Here is a 24,043-nt window from a genome sequence, read left to right on the forward strand (position 1 = left end):
TTCTCTGGGTCGTTACTTGACTCTTTCAAGCTGCAGTTTGTACTCCATGCTGATCTGCCTGGAAACCACAAAATTCTAAAAATGCAAAAATGTGAATTGGATGTGCTGGAACCAACCTTAAACTCTTCCACCACCACGTTGTCTTGCCCTTCCTCTTCTGTGTGCATAGCAGCCACATCCTGTTCCAGCACTGGGAGAGCAGGCATGCTCCGGGGATCTGTCAAAATTTCATAGGGCACTCTAGGGTGGCTCCAGGAGGCAGGAGTGAAAATATCCCTGGGGCTATGCTGCCCAAAGGTTCCTGGAAGAATAGAGACAAATAAGCATAGTACGGAAACTGACCTGTCTTCTAATCAGAGCAAAGCTTACTGCTAAGATTGCTAGGTCAACCTAGCAACCAACCTAATCAAATTTAGTTCTGCTTCTGTAGTTCATAAGAAACAACTCCAGGGCAGTTGGCTCTGGAGACTTGAGCCTGGTGTGCCTCCTACAAAATGCATCACGTGGGTGCTTAATCTACTCAGTAATATACTAAGGACTTACAGGATAAATTCTAAACAGTTTTAGCATTTGCCTCCAGGAATATCAGTTAGGGAGACCAGATGACCTGCTGAAATAGGTACAGAGTCTCTCTACACAGTAATTCAAGTTAATCTTAGTACTTCAGCCCACTCTGGCTAGGCCTTTCCCCATGCACAGCTTCCCCAGTCCTGAATTGTTCCTACCAAGGCATGACCCTATGATAATGCGGTTCCTTACCAAGCTCACCGAGTTCAATCTAGCTGAGTTCTCTACATTTAAATGTCTTTGATTTTAATAATTATTGTGAATATAAGTTGACTTTGAGGTATAGACTTAATTCTGTTTCCCCCCAAAGCTCACATGTTAAAGCCCTAACCCCCAATGTGACTATATTTAGAGATAAAGCATTCATGGAAGTAATTAAGACTAAAATGAGGTCATGAGGGTGGAATCCTGATCTGACAGGAATCTGAGATAACAGAGCAGTCTCTCTGTCATGTGAGGATACAAGAAGATGGCCCTCTGCAAGCCAGGAAGAGAGCTCTCTCTAGAACCTGACCATGCTAGCACCTGATCTCATACTTCTAGTCTGTGAACTATTCTCATGTGAGAAATGAATGTCTATTGTTTCAGTCGCCCAGTCAATGGTATTTGTTAGGCAGCTTGAGCTGACTAGTACACTTGGCCTCAGAGAATTCATGACTTGACAGAGGCGACATCAGAAGCCCAGAAATGGGACTAAGGAGGTGGCCAGGTAGATGTTCCATACCTATGTACTCCCCCATTCCTGCTCCACAGGCACACAGTGCGGTCAAGGGAGGATGACAACAGAAACTTTTCTTTTACCAGCTCCAAACGAATGAGATAAAAAGGGAGGATAGATGCTCCAAGCCTGCTCCAGCATAAAAGGGACATTGGATCAATGCTCCATTAATATAGAAGCCAGGCCAATCTTCTGAATTATTCTTGGTACCATTCTTTCCCTCTTACCACACCACACTCTCCAAATTCTCCAGCTCCAGCCCCAAGATATCAAACAAGATACAATGGAAACCATCTTATGGATGATGGGTCTGGGGGGAAGATCAAGAGGTTGTAAATAGCCTGGCCAAAGTTCAGGTCGTGCCGTGAGCACGGAGTCTTTTCAACTCAGTAGAAAAATAAAAGATAGATAGATAGATAGATAGATAGATAGATAGATAGATAGATAAATTTACGAAGTTTCTAAACTTACAGTAAAATACCAGATCAGATCAATTCAAGGAAGATAATTAATCATTTACAAGAAAAACAAAGACTTCTAGTCAATGCTGTGCAAGTGATACATACATCTTGCTTCCCCAACAGCAGGATTGTAATACCATTTTCCTAGTTTTATTAATTCAGAGGCCTTCTTGAGATGGTTGATTTGATGAAAGTTATGAACATATTTTAACTCTTACAAATTCTTGAACTCTAAAATGGATGGTACTCACGATCTCATCACACTGACATGGGCCCGCCAGACCATCACATCTGAATTGAAAGGAAGAACACACCTGAGTACAGTGGGAGAGTTAACCACCATGATGCTAGATGCTGTACGACACTTGACAGGATGAGCACTGGGTTATACTATATGTTGTCAAACTGAACTCCAATAAAAAAATATACATATTTAAAAAAAAAAACAGTTCCTATAGGATGGGGTCAGATCTGGGTGAGTGTCCAGAAAAGAGAAAGGTACTGGTGTGGCACTTGTTGGTTTTGCTACATTAATTGATAAGTGTTTATCAAGCACCTACTATGCACAAGACCCCCTGTCAGGTCCAAAGACATAAAATGGCTCCCATGCTAGGTGCTTATGTTATAGTTTCCCTCAGTGTTTATGGTTTGGTAAGCATGCAGGAGTAGACAAATAACCAAAAAAGCTTTGTAAAATAGCCTGGTAAGAGCTGTGCTCCCAGTACCTGGAGTAAAGAACGAAGGCTAGGCAGGTGGCTCTTACTTCTAGATTCCAATCTCTTTTACAGTAGCATTTAAACTTTTGTGGTGAACAGGAAAAGGTGACTAAATGGAAGTATGTGAATATTTACCTCTATATTGGCTTTATAGAAATGTATTTAATGGGATTTCATATAGACATTTAGACATGTTAGATATTAAATATTCTAAACAGAGCTAAATATACTTATTTGGAAAGTTGTCTAAGGGATACAAAGAAAAAAACCAAACAAGTACTGAAAATTATGTATTGTGTATATATAGATGCCCGTGTGTGTGTGTGTGTGTGTATCTTCTGGAAAAAAATTAAAATTCATTAACAGTGTTCCTGGGATGCAGAAATGGCAGGTTAGGTGGTAGAAGAGGTCAGAGTAACAACTACCACTTTTCATTTTCCATTCTTTTGTGTTGATTTTTTTCTAAACTTAAGCACTTTTACAATTGTATGAAAGAGCTCTAAAATTTTAAACATTTTTGTTACTGCTAAAGCAAGATGTTCCCAGAAAATTTAGAAAATACAGATTTCCAAAAATAAAAAACAAAACACATCCATAACCTCAGTGTTATCTCAAAGAGATAACATTTGTTAAAACTTCAGTGTATGTCTTTCCAGATTTTCAATCTTCCATATACTTCTTAATTTTAACAAAGACTCATACTTTAATGTTGCTTTGCAATCTGAACTTTTTCATTTACTAATTTACCAGGAGTATTTTTCTGTGAATACATTTTCATATACAGCATTGTTATCTAAGACTAGGTAATATTCCAGTGTATTTGTCACACCATCATGTACTGAATCAATTTTCCTTATGTTGGATATCCAGGCTGTCTCTAATTATCGTCTTTCTCTCTTACAATGTATTGATTCACAACCTGATATCTGAATCTTTGTGCACATGTCCTATTACTTCTTTCAGCCAAATGCCTAGGAGTAGGGCTGCTGGTTTGAAGCTTTAGATATGTATTATCAACTTGCCTAGAGTATATACCAGTTGACCCCCTACCAAGAGTATATGAGTGCCCATTTCCCAGTAACCTCATCAACCATGAATATTTTCCTGAAAATATTTGTTTCTAAATCCATTTTTTTTTCTAAATCCATTCTTAAAAGGCTTAAGAGACCCCCCCCCCATCCTCACTGGTACAATTTAATTTTGCCAACGAGAATATCAAATTAAAACTGAAGCTGTGCTTATCATAGTATTTAACATGAAGAGTTCATTGCCTACTTTTGGGGAATTGCAGCTCGGGTCCCTGCAGGCCATACTCTTTGATGTCGTAGACGTGCACAAAGCCTTTCTGGTCAGCCACATAGACAAGGACATCTGCTGTCACTGCGATGCTACTGACCTGCGCTTTGTCCTTGGACTGGAAAACACATGCATAGGGCCCATTACAGAGACATCCACAAGGTCCATCACAGACACACACAGACATGACCCATCACAGACACATACACACAAGCATAGCCCATCACAGTCACATACACACGGGACCACTCATAAACAGACACACACAGACATAGGGCCCTTCAGACGTATACACACAGACACACACACAGCCCATCACAGATGCACATGGGGCTCATTGCAGATAAAGCTTACCTGTCAGACAATGGCAAGTGGAATGTTGTATCTCATTTATAGTTAGAAGTAATCACTGTGCTGGTGTTAATCTTTCAGCAAGATAGGAAGGCTATATAGAAAGTAAAGCTAAAAACATAGAGCCCAGAAGAGTTGCTGTGTTACATAGTCAGGCTAGTGTCAAAAAAGAAAAAAAAAAACATAGGGGCACCTGGGTGGCTCAGTCGGTTACGCATCTGCCCTCAGCTCAAGTCATGATCTCAGGTCCTGGGATCGAGCCCCGCATCAGGTTCTCTGTTCAGCAGGAGTCTGCTTCTCCCTTTCCCCCCGCTCATGCTTTCTCTCTCTCTTTCAACTAAATAAATAAAATCTTAAAAGAAAGAAAAAGAGAAAACAACAAACCTAAAGCATGGAAGTTATTTCCAATCAATTGCCCAACTTACAGGAATGAAGTTTGCAATGGGACAGGCTCCACTGAACAGCCTCCAGAAAGTGACAGAACCTGTGAGGAGGGAACAGCAGGAAGGGTACACTTTGCCCTGCAGTGCTGAGTCTCTGAGCCTTTGCTGACAGGCACTGCAGCCTCGTGACACCAGGGTTTTTTCCTTTTTCCCTTGGCTAACCGATCAGTTAGAATTATCAGTGAGTATTGGGGCACGGGGTCCTCTTTATGGGTTTTGGATTAAATGGCTCAGTAGCCTTTTCCTTCTCCACTAATCTAGGCAGCTTTCCTGATGAGAAAGTCTCCAGCTTTGCCTATGGAGGAAAGGTCCAGAAGTTTGGGCTATGGCAATAATTAACGTGTGTGTGTGCACATGTGCATGTATGTGTAAGCACTTATTTTAAATACACTCTGGTACTTGCCTAGTCAAAGGGATCCTTGGCAGGGGCCGGTTCTTTTTGCCTACCAGTCATGCACCATTCTTGACTGTGCTTTATACATGGGTGCTCATGTAGCAAGTGGGGACCCCATGCATATTACTTCCTCTTGGGAGCTCCCTAATGAATGCAGTTTCCTCCTCTTCTCTCAGGGACAAGGGATGCTCTGTGCTTCCACTGGGTAAAGCAGAAGCCATAGATGCCTCAGAGTAGAGGGTGAAGAGAAGCATCCAAGAGCATTTCCAGCTTTGGGGCTGGAGCTGTGAGTCTGCAACTTGGAGGAGGCAGCCTCCATTACCACTTGATGAGAGGAACACAAACATTCAAGTACCCTGGGATCAATACACACAACTTGAGCCTCCCCTTGCAACCAGACACAGGTGGCTGGCTGCTTTCAACTGGAAATTTTAATTAAAATCTTAGAGCTTTGGAGCAGGACTGTGGCCCACTTGTTACATTTTACTAAAGCCTTGGGGGGCGGAGGGGTGGTCATGTCATTTGTGTAGTGTCACCTAGCTAGTTAGTGGCAGATCTGGACTCAGAAGCTCATTCTTAAGCTCTCAGGGGAGCCTTGGCTTCTTTGTCCTAAAACAAGCAGGTTACATAGCTAATTTCCATGTAGGATTCTTTGTTTTTCTTCTTCAGGCTCTTCCATCAGGCTGCCTGTGGTCGCTTGTGGCCCTACCCTTACAGGCTGGGTTTGGTGTTTACTGAGCCTGACTAAATGATGTCCTCCATGGCCCACTTCACTTGCAGAGGGCCCTGAGTGGGCAGCTGGGCAAGGAAACTTGATTTGGAGGGAGTGGGAGTCAGGCCTCACTCCCTGTGTGACCACCGCCCTGACTGGCAGGACTGGGCCAGAGCAGGCCGGGGTGGGAGGCTAGTCAGCCTGGGCTCTAGGGAGAGGGAGCAGCAGGAGGGAGGAATTGCAGAGGGTGCAGAGGAGAGCAGTGAGTGCTTGGGGACCCTCCCTCTCCAAGCCTGGGCCTGCAGTAACCAAGTCTTAGACAGAGCAGCACAGCCTCTGGGGGAGTGGGGGTAATGACATGCCATTCTCACCTTCGGGCCCATTGGTGATTAGGGAAGCAGCAGGTGATTCAAACTTGGCAGCCCGTGTCTTCAGGAAGGCAAGGCAGGAAACACTCTGGTCTGGGCCTGGTGACCAGGGAGAGTTTGGCTGTGCTCTCCACAATGCTCACAGCCCTTTCTTTCCCCCTCCCCCTTCTGCAGCTCTGCCCTCTCCCCTCCTCCCCCCCAAACACACAGTGGGCCTGAAGCAGGAGCTGTGCACACAGGTGTGCGGGCAAGCGGGCAGGTACCTTCGCTGCTTAAGAACCAACCCAGATAAAGTCAAGTGTGAAGGTTAACAGCCCCAGCAGCCCAGGAACCCTGGCATTTCCCAGAGCCCTTGGACTTTTGGAGAGAGACAAGGATTTGAGAGACTTTGGGAATTTACAGGTGCTTCTCAAGAAGTCCCCGATCTCCAGAAATTCCTGGATTGGAGGAATACAAATTAACCTTTATGTCACTTTTTATATTTACCAAGAGGTAAACCACATGAAATCCCATGATACTGGAGCATTAGTTCCATAGCCAGATGAAGTGGAGATTTGTGTTTTTCTAATGGTTCATGACTTGGAGGAGACAGGTGTGGTTATATTTAAAAGATTAAATATACTATTTTATAATATTTATATATTGTTATGTTAATTATAATTAAATATTATTTAAATTATTATATCTATTAAATATTATATTGTTATAATAGACAATATCATTATTTATAAATAAATAATACTATATTGTTTTCCTAGTTAAAAAGCCTTAGTATCTAAGAACTAATCAATGAATTCAGCAAAGTAGCAGGATACAAAACCAACACAAAATAATCAGTTGCATTTCTATAGACAAACAAGGAGAAATCTGAAGAGGAAATTACAAAAACATTTTCAGTGGCATCAAAAAGTACAATACTTAGGAATTAAGGAAGTGAAAGACTTGTATAATGAAAACTACTACAAAACATTGCTGAAAAAAACTTAGAACATAAATGGAAACACATCCATGTTCATGGATTTGCAGCCTTAATATTGTGAAAATGTCAATACTACACAAAGCAATCTACAGACTCAATGCAATCTCAGTGATGATTTTTGCAGAAATAGAAAACCCATCCTAAAGTTTGTATGGAATTTCAAGGGACCCCAGATACCCAAAACAATCTTGAAAAGAAGATTAAAACTCACATGTCTCGATTTTAATACTTACTATAAAACTACAGTAATCAGGGACGCCTGCATGGCTCAGTGGTTTAGCACCTGCCTTCAGCCCAGGGCATGATCCTGGGGTCCCAGGATCGAGTCCCACATTGGGCTCCCTGCATGGAGCCTGCTTCTCCCTCTGCTTGCATCTCTGCCTCTCTCTCTCTCTCTCTCTCTCTCTCTCTCTCTCTGTCTCTCATGAATAAATAAGGAAAATCTTTTTTTAAAAAAACCTACAGTAATCAAAACAGTGTGGTACTGGCATAAAGACAGACACGTAGACAAATGGAATAGAATAGAGAGCCCAAAAATGAACCCTCACAATTATAGTCAAATAATATTTGACAAGGGTGCCAAGGCTGTTCTATTGGGAAAGAACAGTCTTTTCAACAAATTGTGTAGAGAAACTGGATATCTACCTGCAAAAGAATGAAGTTGGACCCTTACCTAATACTACATATAAAAATTAACTAAAAAATGGATCAAAGACCTGAATATAAGACCTAAAACACTAAAACTCTTAGGAGAAAACACAGGACAAAAATATCATGACATTGGATTTGGCAGTGATTTCTGGGATGTGACACCAAAGGCACAGGTAACAAAATTTAAAATAGACAAATTGAACTTCATGAAAATTTCTTAAAATGTGCATCAAAAGACACTACCCAAATTAAAAAGACAACCTACAGATTAAGAGAAGATATTTGTAAGTCATATATCTAATAAGGAATTAATATCCAGAATGTAGAGAGAATTTCTAAAACTCAACAGAAAAACCAAACGACCTGATTCAAAAGTGGGCAAAGGACTTGAACAGATGGTTTACCCAAAAAATATTTACAAATGGCTAATATGTACATGAAGAGATGTTTAGCATCACTCATCATTTGGGAACTGCAAATCAAAACCACAATGAGGTACCACCTCACACTCATTACGGTGACTATAAAAGGAAGGGAGAAAAAAAGAAAGAAAGAAGGAAAGAAAGAAAGAAAGAAAGAAAGAAAGAAAGAAAGAAAGAAAGAAAGAAAGAAAGAAAGAAGGAAGGAAGGAAGGAAGGAAGGAAGGAAGGAAAGAAAGAAAGAAAGAAAGAAAGAAAGAAAGAAAGAAAAGAAAGAAAGAAAGAAAGAAAGAAAGAAAGAAAGAAAGAAAGAAAAGAAAAAGAAAGAGAGAAAGAAAGAAAGAGAGAAAGAAAGAAAGAAGAAAAGAACAAGTGTTGGCGGTGATGTGGAGAAATTCGGACCTTGTGCATTATTGGTGGGAATGTAAATTGGTGCAGCCATTGTGGAGAACAGTACCGAGGTTCCTCAAAAAATTGAAAATAAAATTATCACATGATCAAGCAATTCCACTTCTGAATATACATCCCAAACCTTTGAAAAGCAGGGTCTTGAAGAGATATTTGTACACCAATGTTTATAGCAACATTATTCACAATAGCTAAAATGTGGAGCAACCCAGTGGCTACTGATGGGAAAACAGATTAGCAAACTGTGGCATATCCAAACACAATGGAATATTATTCAGCCTTAAAAAGGAAGTATATTCTTTAATATGCTACAACATGAGTAAAACTTGAGGACATTATGCTAAGTGAAATAAGCCAGCCACAAAAAGACAAATACTATATGATTCCATACACATGAAGAACTCGGTCAAAATCATAAAGGCAGTGGGTATAATGGTGGTTGCAGGGGCAGTAGGGAGGTAAGAATGGGGAGTTAGTGTTTAGTGGGGACAGAGTTTCAGGTGAGGATGATGAAAGTTTCTGTGGATTGGCAGTGATGATGTTGCATAACCATGTGAATATATTTAATACCATTGCACAGTACATTTTGCTGTGTGTATTTTACTACAATTAACAAAGAAAGATGAAGACGAGAGAGAAGGAGGGGAAAGAGGAGGGGTGGAGGATGGAGGAAGGGCAGGAGGAGAAAGAAAAAGCCTTAGTCTTTCAGTGAGCTCGCTGCTTTCCTGGATTTTAGGCTGGTTGAAATCTCTCTCTCTCTCTTTCACTGTCAATCTTTTTCTCTTTGATGTCAAGGAAGATGTGGCAATCCCCAATATAAGGAAGAATGAAGGTAAAATGTTGAAAAGTCAGCAGAAGGAATTTGTTTTTAGCTCATTTGGCTTTGCTTGCACAATTGTCTTTCTCTCTTAGCTCCCTTCTCTACTAAGAATGACTTCAGAAGAACTGTCTGGACAGTTTTCCAAATAAGATGATGACCTCTTAACTAATCCCAGTGGTGAAAAAACCACTAGGTCCTGGTTTGACCTTCAAGAACAGCCAATACTGCTCTTTCCTGGACGGGTAGGGAACTTTCACATATTTTCATCTCATTTGTGCAATGTAGAAATGTGAATTATGGTAGTTATGGCTGGCTTTACATTTTGGGAGCAGAAAAGGAGTTTCTCAAAGCCAGCAGTCACATAACTTTAAGCAATAAATGCCGCTGCAAACAGGATTTTAAATTAGAGCTGCTGGCTGAAAGGTCAACAGTGCATTCTTGGCCAGTGACTTTATTTTCATTTTAATGGCAATAAAAATAATCACTTAGAAGAAAATGCCACCACTTTTTCCCCAAAGATTTTTTTAAGGTTTTAAGCACTCTTGGAAAGAGCCTCATAGAAGGATCTTTTTTACGTTATAGCAAAGTGGATAGGAATAGACTGGATAATAAGTCTATAGGTAAGAGTTTCTTTTTAATCTCATGGTGTTCAGTTTCTAACCACTGCCTGCCAGAGTGTGTCTCAACCACAGCAGTCCAGAAGATGATGGCATTGCTTTACCATTATTTTACCTGCTTGGGCATGCACATCTCGTCTCTGAATTTAGACTGTGAGGCCCTTGAAGGCAGCATCAAGCCTCACATCTCTCTCTAGTCTTTTCTATGCATCTCCCTTAGGGTATGCCCAAGGGGAATGGCTCAAAGATATTTTCTGATCAAATGAGTCATTAGAGCTGTTCCTTGACTAGTAACTTATCAAATGCCTGAAGTAGGGGATTACAGTGTGGGGTTCTCTGAGGGTTTGCTGGTTGGGTTTCAGGAAATGCAAGAATTCCCCAGTTCTATGTAAAATCACCAGTGCCCTGTGTCTCCCCTGGGTTCCATGGGTGTGAGATAGTGGATCTCCTGGCTGTTGGCAGGTGTCTTTAGACTGCCACTGGGAAGGATGATCCTGGACACTAGAGGTTAGGCAAGGAGTGATAGGAAGCCTTTGGCTGTGTGTTCCCATGGTTTTCCATCCAGTACAACCTGCCATGAAACTGATAGATAAGTGCGTTTTTCAAATGGTTCATGACTTGGAGGGAGACGGGTGTGGTTACCATCCCCAGTACCTAGCACTGGGCATGGCACGTGGCAGGAACTCATCATTAAAACACACCAATATGTTTTAAATGAAGATGTGAAAGAATGGGCCCACAATCACATTAGCAAAGAGAGAGGGTCTTGAAGAAATGGAATCAGGGCAGAAAAACTAGGGAGAATGGGGTGGGAGCGTGGGGAAAAGTTTTGCAATAAAACATACAAGTAATAAGGGGTGCATGGGTGGCTTAGTCAGTTTAGCATCTGACTCTTGGTTTCAGCTCAGATCTGATCTCAGGATCCTGGGATTAAGCCCTGCATCAGACTCCATGCTCAGTGGGGGGCTGCTCAAGGATTCTCTTTCCCCCTCTGCTCCTCCCCACCATCCTTGCATGCAATAAACAAACAAACTGTAAAAAAACAAAACTATACACCACACACACATGCACACACACACACACACACAAGTAATAAAGACTGACCCATGTGGAGGAGTACAGGGGGTCATGGGCAATGTGAAGACTCTGGGACCCTGGGGGCCACCTGAAGGGGCTGATGGAGAGGGTGGCATAAATTCTGAGGGCAGATAGCTGAGTGACACATCAGAAGATGGTATCTGAGGTGAGTTGGGAGAGCAGGCCTGCTAGCTGGGCAAAAGGAGCTTGTAAAGACAGAGGGGTAAAATTGGCACTGTAACAAGGCCTAACAGGCTCAACAGGGGAGAGAATCCTTTGGGGGACAGTGGATGAGGAAAGGCTCCCAGAGGTGGTGGGTGAGTCTAAGACAGGCTCTGATGGACTAGTGCCTGGGGGTGTGGACTGAGCTAGCCAAACTCTTAAACCCTCTTCCAGCTTTGGCAGACCTGACAAGTTAAACCTGAAACCTGGCTCATCCCTTCTAACTGGGACTCTGTCCAGAATTGAGATCTCTTTAGGATATACCAGGAATCCAAGCCTGATGGGCCTGTGCAGACCAGCCATGGAGCCTACCCCTCACCTACATTTTCTGTCTTCTGCACCATCTGAGGGGCTGGGAGTATTCAGCCTACAGTACATGTGGCCTGAGATGACATTCCAAATGATGATCTCCCCATCATAACTGGAGGTGGCAAGAAGAAAAGGTGGGCATTGAGCCACACAGAGGATGTCTTCCCTGTGCCCATGGTTCTAAAGAAAGAGATGGAGAGGGACAAGGTCAGACTTCAAATCCTCAGTCACCCCTGGCTAGCTCCCCTTCATCTGATGCCTAAGATAGAGGATGCAGACGTATTCCTCCTTTTGAGCTGGCCCACAGAAAACTCTTCTAGAACCTCGAAGACTCATCTGGAACCTTGAGGCCCAGACCCAAAGATCAGGGCATCACTCCATGCAGGAGATGCTGCCTCTCCTTGAGTCAGTTTATTACCTTCCCCAGGGAAGTGATACTTTTAACAGTTTCCTGACCTCTGCGTTGTGCTGGCAAGCATAGTATTTGCAAGGATGCCTGTTTGAGGCTGAAATGTTGATGGCAATGGGATAATGGAAACCAACTCTGATCAAGGGCTTGGCTTCCCAATAGCTCAAGTGTAAATCCCAGAGTGTGTTATCCCTTGACTTGATTCCTACAGGGCTCCCACCTGTGGCTTACACAGGCAGTTAGGAATTGAGATCACCTACTCTCCTTGAAAGGAGGATTTGGATATGGATCCTTAAGAAAATGAGAAACCAAAATGGAGTTTTTGAGACCAGTGCTTCAGAGATTAAAGAGTCCCTGGCCACTATCCTCTCAACTTTCTCACTGGGGTACAGTTTCCACATGAAGAGAATTCACTTCTCTTGGCACTGTAAAGACATTTTTTTTCTCCCTTGCCTCCACATACTTCCCACTGAGTGTCCTTTGTCATCTAAGATGTCCCTTCTGCCTTCAAGTAGCTGGCAGGGTGGTGGTATAAGACAGTTGAAAAAGAGAAGACAGAAAAGAGAAGGTCAATGGTTCTCTCTTTTCCACAATCTTCTGACAAATCCTGCCTCCTTCTGTGATTTGTGACCACATATACCTGGGATCCTCCTCCTGTGGTTCCCCCCCCCTCCACTGCCTGTCAATGAGGCCCCATACCCCAATCTGAACACAAGGCCATCACTCTTCCTGGAAGGGAAGCAGCTGCTTGGACATCAGTGCTCCTGGCTCTACCTGGACCCGTCATGAATCCTGCCACTGCAGAGGCTTTTGAGGTGTTTGTGATAACCTTAAGCAGGCCCAGGAGAGTCAGGGTGAGGCTGTGAGTGAAGTATATCCTCATCATGTGCCACTGTTTGGGTTGAGAGCAAGACAGCAGACCAGGGCTCACCAGGTCATCCTGCCAGTGTGGCTGAGGCTTCCAGAAGTGATGAAAGTCACATGGTGCATCCTGGATGCAAAGCCAAAGAGGGGACGTTGTATAAGCAGTGAAATGAGCTGCCAACACACTCACAACTTCAGAGAGAAGGTGTTGGCACATTTTATAACCTTACCCCTCACCCCACCAATGATGTAGATTTTCAAAATGTCAAAGCAAATTCCCCTAGTGCTAGTGAGAATAAAAAGCAATCCACTTCTGACGTTTGGGTGATTGCATTTCAACGAATCATATGTCAACTGACAAACTCTCCTTGGATGGTCTGCATAGCTTTGCCTTCATAATAAGACCCATAACGGTTGCATTCGTTAAAACAAAAGCCTTAAAAAAAAAAAAAAAAAAAAAAAAAAAAAAAAAAAAAAATAAAACAAAAGCCTTTAGCTCAGGAACCTATAATACCATAGGATGAATTCAATGCCAGGGCTTCTCAGGTAGTCATCTCTCAAATCATCTGGGGATGCAAGGCTTAGGCTGTGAAATACAGTACACCTTCAAATGAATAAAGAACTTACAATGTTTAAAGACTGTTGGAAATCCATGACCATCCGGCATAGCAAGCAGGGGAAATAAAATGTCACAGGTAGATTTAAAACTTAGTTTCAGTCAGCATTTTCAACTTCCCCTTTCTCTGAATCCCTTCTCCATCTCTAAGCCATAAAAACAAGATTTTTTTCCCCATAGAGATGCTTATGGATGGCATTTCATCTCCCCTTTCCACTTAGAGAGGTTCAGGGGCAAAAGGACAAGGTGGAAGGAAGAAAGTAAAAGGCTGGACAACTGACAGAGAGGCTAACCCTCATTTAGGGATGAGGGCATAGGAGTTAGAGCTGAAGCTCCTGCATTCTAGGGAGTAGGGAGCATGTCAGCCTGTACAAGGGGTAAGAACACAAAGTAAGGTGTGGAGAGCTATGCTTTCCAAATACCATCTGCTTTGGATTCCCAGGAATGCCCTCCGTACCTCTGACAGCTCTTCTAGCTAATATTTTGTGATATTGCAATTTGTGATAAGAATAAGTATTTAATTTTGGTCTCCATTTCTGGCAGACGACTCCTAAAACTCTTGGAACTTCTTAAGTGATGAGAGCATGGGAGGTGTCTAAAGTCGGGGGCGGGGGGTGGTGGTAAGAAGGGCAGGCTCGTGGGAGTGAGCCTGTAACTTGGGATCAGATGCCATCCCCGGGGAGAGGGTGTCAGGATTGAGCTGAATTGCAGGACATCGTAGGTATTAGAGAATTACTTGTTTGTGTGGGAACCACCCCCCTCCCAGAATTAGGTGCAGTGTCATTATACTTCTTCCTATAAAAGAGAACTAGAGGGAAGAGACAAAAAAACAAAGTAAAAAAGGTTTTTAAAAGGGAAGAAGAGGGAGGGAGGAAGGGAGGAAATTCTTCTGTCTCTATCATGGTTTGACTTGTACTAGAGAGCAGGAGCATAAAGAATTACTACGAGCTTTGTTTTTAGTGGGGAAAGAACCAACGGGTGTGGGTGTGGGGAGGATAGCAATTGTAAGCAGAATTTTGAAGACCTGATTTTCTACATTTCACTTACAAAGTACACATTTATTCTTTTGTCCCATCCAACAGCTATGATACACCTAGAACAGTAACAAACTAGTACATTTCAGTATTTAAGCTTATCATTTCTTTAATTTTTGCATGCAATCAACACTGTGGTTTAATTTTGCCATGTCAATATGATAAATAGAGCAGGAAAATTTTTTTTATGAAGAATAAGATAAAATGTGATTTGATAAATTAGGGCCAGTATTTTCACTGGTGCTTAAGGGATCTATAATTCCAAGGTCTACAGATGCTACTCCCTGAGCAGCTACCCTCCTGAGGGTTTCTCGATCCTAAAAGCATGGTTGAACCATGGAGGCAAGACACAAACAGAAACTGATCAGGAATTGTTTTTATTCTTTTAGTGTTCAGGAGAGAATTTATGGGATTTTTATTCTTTAACCTGTGGGTACTGAATTTAACTAGTCTAGTAATCTAGTCTGTGATTTATTCCTTGAGAAAGCATTTGGTGGAGAGATACAGTACTCCCTATCCCTACCTCTAAACAGTCATCAAAACATGCAGAGAATTGCTTGCAATGTTCTAGAAGAGGCTAGTTGCCTAAATTACCATCAGGGAGCAACTGGGGTCCTTGGGAATTCTTTGACGTGTTTCCTCCTGGAAAATTCCCTTCACTGTCTTGGTGTCCTCCTCCAGGATAGATTTTGTATCAAAAAGATGCCTCTCTATATCCAAACCGAATATAACTCACTTATTTTGGTTCACCTCCAAGTAGGTACAATCACACACTTCACTTTGCTTTTCATCTAGAAAGATAACATTATCAAAGTATATTAGACAATTTTCTTACTGGTTCTTGAATCAGCTTGAACAGATTGACTCATCTAAACTGATGATTGAAGAAAACTTCAGTACTTACTTTCTAGTTTTCAGACCACATCTAGGGGTTATTCAAGGTATCAAAGTACTGCTGGCTTCTTGTCACATTCATTGCCCTAAAAAGCTGGACTTGCCCTTGCTCAGCTCTGGAAAGAGGCTCGCCTTCTGCTGACAGGACCCTACACGGTGCCTGGCACTTGTTGAGTGAGTGAGTGAGTGAGTGAGTGAGTGAACAAGTGAATGTATATAGGTCGAAAGCAGAACTAGGAATCACAAACTCATTACCCTGGGTAATTTATGTCTTTTTTACTTTGACTTCATTTATGTTCTCTGATAGTTGAAAAAATGTCTTTCTCTTATCTTCCTTATAGAAGGATGACAGGTCAGACTTGTGGAAATTCTACGAGGATCAGGCACAGCACATGAACAAGTGGAATAAAAGGCCTTGGAAAAAAAATCACAGTAGTGCACAAAACAGACTGGCTTTTAGTTTGTTTATCTAGATTTTGACTTATGTGATGATTAAAATGTTTAGAAAAGTTAAGCTCATTTAAGAACTTACATAAATATACCAGGTAATAAAAGACCAAGTGCAGGAGGCTTAGCTCAGAGCACACACATTTATGTAAAATATGTCTCTCTTCAGTAGAAGTTTAGAGTCATTGGTAAAACAAAGTGCCAAAGAAAAAGGGTGTAGGATTGTTACATGCATTCTAGATTCCATCTCATTTGTTTCTTCTGTATTGACAACAAATTTCCACCCTCGCAACATTATGTTATGGACATCCTTGGTAGGAAGTGACTTGCCATGTTTCAGTGTGTGCAGACAATATCCATTGTTGTAGCTCCATATCTTCAGACAGCGGTCTCTGCCCCCAGTGATTAGCCTAGGAAACAGTCTCCCGTCAGGAAATCATGTCAGGGATCTCATTACCTAATGGTTGAAGGTACTGGAGAAGACACATACCTTCTTCCACTGGAGTCAAAGGTCAGACATGTGATTCCAGCATTGCCATGAGCCCCAGTAAATCCAGACAACAGCTTTCCTGTTTCAAAGTCCCACACTTTTACCACCTATATCCAGAAGTTGAAAAAACGTGACCTAGAGATATTGACTATCAAATTAAAGAGAATTTGCATTTAGAAGTCTAGATAAAAAAGTATAGATATGAAAGATGAAAATTTACCCTGAAAGTATCTATATATCCAATACAAGTTGGCTTACTTCAGCATATTCATTTGCTGGGGCTGCATAACAAAATACCACAGAATGGGGGACTCAAACAATGAACATTTAGTTTCTCAGAGTTCTGGAGGCTAGAAGCCCAAGATCAAGTTGTTGGCAGGTCTGTTTTCTTTTGAGATACCTTTTCTTGGCTCACAAATGGACACCTTCTTGTTGTGTCCTCACATGGTCTTTCCCCTGTGTTTGCACACCCAGGGTCTCTATGTGTCCAAATTTCCTCTTGTTATAGAGACACCAGTTAGATTGGATGAGGGCCCATTCTAACATCCTCATGTTAATTTAATCCCCTCTTTGAGGCTCTATCTTCAAATACAGTAACATTCTTAGCTGCTGAGGTTAGGACTTCAACATATGAATTTTGGGAGAACACAATTTAGCCCATAACACTCAGTGAGAAGATTAGAAATTTAGAAATCTTTGGATAAAAATCTCCTGACTACCTAGGCTGAGAGGAATAGGTGCTGATTGAATTTTGAGCAGCAAAATGTATTCAGGACCAAGGCACAGCTGAGTGAGAAAGACCGCCTATTTGGAGGGACAGACATATCTTCTCAACCCTCAGCTTTAAGATTTTGCTCAGTCCACCTAGTTCCAGTCTTGAAATTACTTTCTTTCAGCTCCATCCCTTGAGCAACTTTTGAATTAGAATCATCTATAGAGGGAGTTGAGTGGTATCTTTCATGACTTAGGATAGGTAAGTGCCCACCATAAGGAGAGCACTTTCTGGAGCTTTTCCTCCAGAAAGCCTGCACCCAAAGGCAGTGACAGTGTGGGAGGAGAAATGCTTGAGGATACCACCCTTTCTCAGAACTACTGAATGTTCCTTTTAGTCTTCCACTTTGTAAAAGAGGCTGTTCCATTGACATAGAGAAACTTCCAGTCCTCCAATCCAGAAACCAGAAGGCATCCTCTCACTGTTGTTGATTTCATATACCTGAGACGAGATTTTAGTAGTGCACACTTTGCTTCCTTCCCCTCTGTCCTGTTATGATGTCAGGATTTCTGGGGATGTCTACAGCTCAGGTGCATCCAATTTGTTCTCCTTAGTATTGTGATAGACCCTCAGCATTACTCAGTTTTACTTTAGTTATTCTGACATTTGCAAACATCCCAAAGTTTCACAACATGCAGTGATGTGTAATGTGGTTGAGATCCAGAACTGAATGAAGTGTCTGTTGACATTGAATGAGCAGAGGGGCCCTGAGTGAGGAAAATAGCTCTGGATTGACACCCAAAGGAGACATCTTCCTTATGGACCTGTCTTCCCGTTAAGTAATTAAACAGTCACACGTTTGTTTCCTTAAAAAGAAAACCCCCCAAGAATATCACCTGCTACTGCAGGTAATGAGAGTGAAAAGATTGAAGTGAGCAATTACAATATCTTTAAAAATGACTTCAGGGTTCTATTTATAGAATCAAGAAAAGTCTAAAGGTGCTATTTATACTTTTTAGGTGCATTTTGTAGAGGGGATTTCATGCCCTAGCAGGGCTCCTCTAAGAACTTCCTTGCCCCAAGCACTTCTTCCTTCTGAAGTTCCCATTCAATTAAACATATTAAAATGCAACCACATCCCAAATTAAATATAATTTTGCTCTTAATTTTAAAATATTTACAAAATATTTATAGTTGTAAGCTCTGTTGATGAAAAATTATTCATTATTCTTAAAAAGTAAAGTTCCATATTAAATAAAACTGTATATGTGGATGTGTGTAAGTTGCAGTTCCTATGTAACACATTGTAAACATTTAATTGCATATTTATTAGTTTAAATCATTTCATTTTCAAGCATTTTCAGAGGCATTGTAAGTTGGTGGTCCCTAGCACTGTGCTTTGCAACTCAATGAATAAAATGTGGTGTACTGGTATTCATAACTTCAGACATCATGAAGATCTTGGGTTATATTCTCTCCTCCACAAATATAACTGCAATGTGGCTTAGATGCTGTGGATCGTGACAGTGGACATATGTTATAAAGATTACACATAGATCTGCAAGATGAGCAAATACTTAAATCAATAACTCAATTCAGTAAGTATCTGAGAGTTTATTACCAGTGTAAGTATCTGAGAGTTTATTACAGGGATACAGTAAGAGCTAAGAGAGTATTTATATCTCAATTCAACATCTCTTTGCCACCCACAGGCAGGGAAGATAATGCATATCAAAAGTAAGCTATTGAAGGAGACTGCTAGCATAGAATTAGGAGCCCAGATGCTAATGGAGCCCTTCATTCTGCCTGGATGTGGGAGGGATCTAGAAATTTTTCTCAGAGGAGCCGATATCCAGAGTTGTGCATTGAAGAATAAGAAGGGTTTTGACAGATTAAGAAGGAAGAAGAGGAAAAAAAAGAGAAGGAAGAAGAGGGAAACACAAATGAGTTGCTTGTTGCCCTAAGTGCCTGCTGAATAATTAGAGACACAAGGCTCATGAGTGTGAAACAGAGCAGGCAAGTGAGAACTGAATCCAGCACTATATAGGAGGCATCAGCTTGGGTGGTCACAAAGAGGAAGGTGCCTGTATGAGTCGAGAGCACTGAAGACAATTTTTGTGGAGGAGATAGGACTTGAGTTGGACCTTGAAAGATTGCTGAGGTGTGTGTAAGAGAAGAGGAGGAAGCAGGAAATTCCAGAGTGGAGACAGGAAAATGTTGGACGGCACCAGGGACAGACAAGTGCACGATACTGAGACTAGAATGTTGGAGCCCTTGGAGTAACAGGTGATTCTGATAAATCTGGAGGATAAATGATTCTTTATAAGTATGAGCCCAAACTATGCAGGAATCCACCTTCTTTGAGATGAATTGAGACTGAGTCATCATAAAAATTTCTGATCAACAGACCAAATAATCTATTTCTTTCAATAGTTAATAAAACCATGGTGATGACTAATCTCTGGAGCAGGGACTGGCAAGAACATGAGCAAAGACAACTGAGTCTCTCTGGGAATGAAGCCAAAGTGGGTGTGAACATGAAGAGGACATGTCCAGACTGTGGTGCCCCCGGGGCTATAAATCCTAAAGACAGGGTGTGCCTGGCAATTGCAGAAAGAAGGAAAGAGGGCGTGGCCAGATGGCCTGGGACACCGGCTTGTAATGTCAGAGCTTAGGCCAGTGATTCAGAAAGTGACTGAACTGATATTTAGGAGACTTCAGAACACTTAAATATCTTGAATGTACTTGGGATGTGGCCCCCGATTAGCTCAAGGACAGGAGTACATGAGTTATGGGATGTGTGTGCTTCTCTGCTCTCACTCCTTATTCAAGAAGCACTAGTTCTGTACCCTCCTGTGGACCAGGATGTGCCATTCATCTAGGAGAGGATGAGTGTGATCCTCGTGAACTCCAGTGAAAGGGCAAATGGATGTGGAATACTCCATAGCCTCAGCTCTGGATTAGTGTTATAAAGTAGGTAATACGGTTGTATTAATCATCCTACACCACCATGAAATAATACCATTTCTTAGTACCAGATGGCCCTTACAAATAGCTCACAAGACAAACCACTAGAGAAACTGTGAGGTCTTCCACCCAGCTAACAAGAATGTCCAAACAATACTTGATAATTAGTAGAGTTGAAGAACTCTAGTAGAACTCCTAACTTCCAGGGACAGCATGTCCCCAGAACATTCTACTCTGCTCCAAGGTGAGGACGATGGGGCTGGGCCCACACTCCCAAATACATCATTGCTAAAGAAAGCAGGAGTTGATACTTAACAGATGCTTCAGAACAGCTGACCACCTGCCTGAAGGCTGGATTGTAGCGGCAGCACAGCATGGGTTCTTGGTGGGAGACCGCTAGGTAAGGCTCCGGGGGAGATCGTCCTCATGAAAAACAGGAAGAATGAAAACCTGAACCCAATGTATGACATGGATACCATTGATGAGGCATCTATTGCTTTATAAAGAAAAGTTAAGAGGATAAGGACACCTGGGTAGCTCAGTTGTTAAGCTTATCACTCTTGGTTTTGGCTCGGGTCATGATTTCAGGGTTGTGATCTCAGGGTCATAAGATTGAGGCTCCCCACCTCACACCCTGTTGGGCTTTGCACTTAGTGTGGAGTCTGCTCAAGATTCTCTTTCTCCCTCTCCCTCCCCCTCTGCCCTCCTCCTGCTCTCTCTCTCTCCTTCTCTCTCTCAAATAAATAAATAAATAAACAAATAAAAATCTTTTAAGAAAGAAAGATTAAGAGGATAGAAATGGGTCTGTGACCTTGGACAAGTTGTTTAACTGCTGAAAATTCTTATTGCTTAAGTGGGGATGATGACCATGAAAACTGATGGCACATGTCTCCTGTTTAGGGCAAGAGGAGTGTGTTTCATACGACTACACAGTGGACCTTCTTCCCTATGAATTTACATCTTCCCTCAAATAAACACAAATTGTATCATCCCATCCTGATGGGCAGCACCTCTCACTCACAGCAGGGACGAGGCACCACAGTGCACCTCCCATGGGCACCCAGGGGCCAAGGGCCTTTCCCGGTGTGCCACCTCTGGGAGACAGCACACAGGAGTTAAGCAATCGAATGCTTTGCGCTGATTTCCTCATCTGGAATATGGAATCCTTTACAGAAATTTTGTGAGGAATAAGCGAGGAAAAGGATGTCAAATGTCTGGAGAAGCCTGGCATGCGGGGGATACTTCGTAAATGAATGTTGGTTCCCACTACTACTACTTTGCCTTCTCTCTCTTGTCCCTCCCAGTACTCGGCCCTAAAGCTGGGCTTCTCAAAAAGTTTCAGTGGACCTAAAACCTCCGACTTAGTGCCAGACTATTTCCAGTGGGTGAAATCCCTTTCAAGGAAGAATAGCTCTTGGCAGAAGGACGACTAGCACTTTCCCATGAATGGTCTCTGGACTGCTGTAAGTGAAGTCTGGCCTGTGGGGAAGGACGAAGTCTGGCCTGTGGGGAAGGACGAAGGAAGGACACAGTTGCAGAGAGAAAGTGCTGGGCCTCAAGCCAGAGCCTCCTGGCATTACCTATATACCCCTACCCCAATATGAAGAGAAGGCGCTGAGTCTGAGTCTCCCCACTTCACAGATGAGGAAGCCACCAGAAAGTTAAGAAGGACCAGGTAACTTGATCAAGATCACAAAGTTCCCTGCGACAGAGCAGGGACTGGCAGACATTATCTGACACTTAAGTGTTGGCGCTAGAGATCCCGGCTGTTCTTGCTAGGAGGTAGAATTTCAGTCACTTTGCTTAAAGGAAAAAAAAACTCAATCCAACAGGCTGTTTTTCTACACATTGATACCATGTAGAACAGACAGCGATTCAACGGACTGTAGTCCCATTTTTCAGCAGGTTGCTTTGGCATCTTGAGCAGAGAGCCCGCACTTCCAGCCCCAGCTGTACTGATGACTGGGCAACTGTTCTGCCCCGGTGCTCCCCATCCATGTGAGCCTTTCCCACAGCTACGGGGGCAAATTAGGAAGAGCAGGTATAGACATAGGCAGCAGCCATATGACCTGGCCTTCTCAGTAGAGTTTTGATGCCGTGAAACCTGATCAGTTTTCTGTAAAGTCAATTCTTGATCTGTGATTTAATCACCAAACACAAGAGACATATTTAAGATTCTTCCTATGTGCCTATGTGCACAAATTTCTTTTTTAAAAAACTCACTTTATGGACAGTCTGCCATCCTTTTAGGCTCAGGAAATCCATTTGCCATTATCATATACAGGGGATGTGAACCCTGCAAACCACACTATTCAGCCTGAACCTTCCCTTCCTCCTTTCCTTAGTCCTCAAAGACTATGGATTTGGGAGTCATCCTCCTGCTGAAGAGTGAAGGGAAAAGCTGCAGGCAGGCGGGGAATGAGGAATGTGTTTATCTCAGTGCAGCAAGTGGGGAAAGTAATCATGGACCATGTTTGAACCATGAGAAGGTTATAATGATGTTTCTAGTTTTAGTATGTATGCAGAGGGCCTGAAAGTTCTCGAGGCGCAGGCAGTGTGCCCTGCGAGCTCTGCCAAGGCCAAGGGCAGGAGTTGCAACTTACCCCAAGGCCTCTAGACCCAGGGAGGCAGAGCCCATTCTCTCTACCACTCACAGGTGTCTTTTAGGAGCTCTGCAGGCTCTGCAGAAGGAAGACTAGACAATGTGCTTCCCATTGTCTAATTTAAAAACAAAACAAAACAAATTAAGCTCTCCTTCCCCTTTGAAGTCTCAGTCAGACTTTTGCCCATCCGGTGGGAGGAGCACGACGCAGGAAGAAGGCAGCGGGAACTCCTGAGAGAGGAGTTCTAGTCGCAGCTCTGCTCCTGACACCCTGCCTGACTTTGGGCGACTCATTCCTTCTCCAGGCCTCTGTTCACTCATCGGTAAAACTGCAGCATCACACTAGGTGACTTGTGGGTATCTGGGAGGCAGGATTTAAACTCTTCTGTAAGATTGGGCAGCCTCGGCAGAACAGGGGCAAGCACTGAAATGGACATTCATGCAAAGGGGACAAATGTCTCAATGACCTCCCTGAGTGTGGAAAAGACAACCAGGCACCACTTTCCTTGCCAAGGAGGAAATGAAATGTGGCCTGGCAAAAGTGTGCCAAGGAAACTAAGGTGGACTCATTTGCAGAGGAATCCGAGATGTCTTCAAGACATTCAAGCTCCCTGACCCTGAGGCCCTGGGCAGGAAAAGCCCACAAGGGGACCCTCCTCAAGGGCCTGTTCCATCACCTGGGCTTGTACTGTCCCTGAATGGCTGCCCTGCTGTAGAGACAAGGTCTCAGATGTGGGCCACTGCTGCAGCAAGTAGGGCTGATGCTTTTGGACTGAATTAAAAGCCCCCAGATCTTCTTGGACAACTCACTATAGGCATAGGGCAAGTGGGGCAATAAGGACTCAAGAGGTAGATTCCATGTTTTGGATAACAGGGAGGTGGTGTTGGAGTAATTAATGGGAAATGTTAAAGGGAGCTAACCAAATACAATATGTAAGATTAAAGACTTGGGAGCATATAGCTCAGGAGCTTACCCAGGGATCTTAACTGTGGATCATTATGTAGAAGGTTGCAAGCAGCTACCCTGAGCCCTTCAGTACCCTCCAGAGAGCTACAGCTTGAGGCCAAGAGTATAACCTCATACCTCAGTCTCAGGTGTAGGAGTACAATTGTGTCCGTGGCCACACACAGGGCCCTGGAGAGGGGGAGATAGAGGCAGGCTGCGAAATCCCCCTTAATACCTGGCTGGCTTTGGAGGAGGTGGTCAACAAGCAGCTATCAGTCTCTAGGTCCCAGATCTGAGGAAGAAATGAAGACAAAGTAGCTGGAGGTCTGGGACAGGTTACTCTGCCGTGTTTGCAAAGGCATTACCTGTTGCGGGGGTCTGGTTGGGACTGACCAATGTTTAAAAACTGTCCAACCTCCCACCTGGCCAAAAGTGGGGCCCTTTTTCCTGAGCCCCTCTGCAGAGATAAAACCAAGCAAGGAGCAGAGATGCCTGTGCCTCACTCCCCACCACAAGGAGTGGCCAGTGGCTTCT

At 42.8% G+C, this 24,043-nt stretch overlaps 1 protein-coding gene and 1 long non-coding RNA gene across 3 annotated transcripts in view; both read right to left on the minus strand.

The window, feature by feature from the left end:
* LOC144295740 (WD repeat-containing protein on Y chromosome-like) overlaps nt 1-24,043 on the minus strand; it is a 34,745-nt gene that overhangs the window by 1,877 nt on the left and 8,825 nt on the right. Inside the window, exons 5-10 of one of the 2 annotated variants that reach the window (XM_077868192.1) lie at nt 6,030-6,125; nt 4,535-4,593; nt 4,113-4,220; nt 3,738-3,876; nt 1,998-2,037; nt 117-301 (exon numbers count right to left, since the gene is read on the minus strand). In XM_077868192.1, the coding sequence (XP_077724318.1) occupies nt 6,090-6,125 (36 nt within the window). In that variant the 3' untranslated portion in view covers nt 117-301; nt 1,998-2,037; nt 3,738-3,876; ... (1 more) ...; nt 4,535-4,593; nt 6,030-6,089. Of the gene's footprint in view, nt 1-116; nt 302-1,997; nt 2,038-3,737; nt 4,221-4,534; nt 4,594-6,029; nt 6,126-24,043 lie in introns of both variants that reach the window. The other variant, XM_077868193.1, reaches the window with a different exon arrangement.
* Nucleotides 15,917-17,610, minus strand: LOC144295745 (uncharacterized). The gene is made up of 2 exons (XR_013362839.1): nt 16,283-17,610; nt 15,917-16,202 (listed from the first exon to the last, which is right to left on the minus strand). It is a non-coding gene; the product is annotated as an uncharacterized LOC144295745 (long non-coding RNA).

The sequence above is a fragment of the Canis aureus genome, chromosome 24 (genome assembly GCF_053574225.1).
Source record: "Canis aureus isolate CA01 chromosome 24, VMU_Caureus_v.1.0, whole genome shotgun sequence".
Classification (NCBI taxonomy): Eukaryota; Metazoa; Chordata; class Mammalia; order Carnivora; family Canidae; genus Canis; species Canis aureus.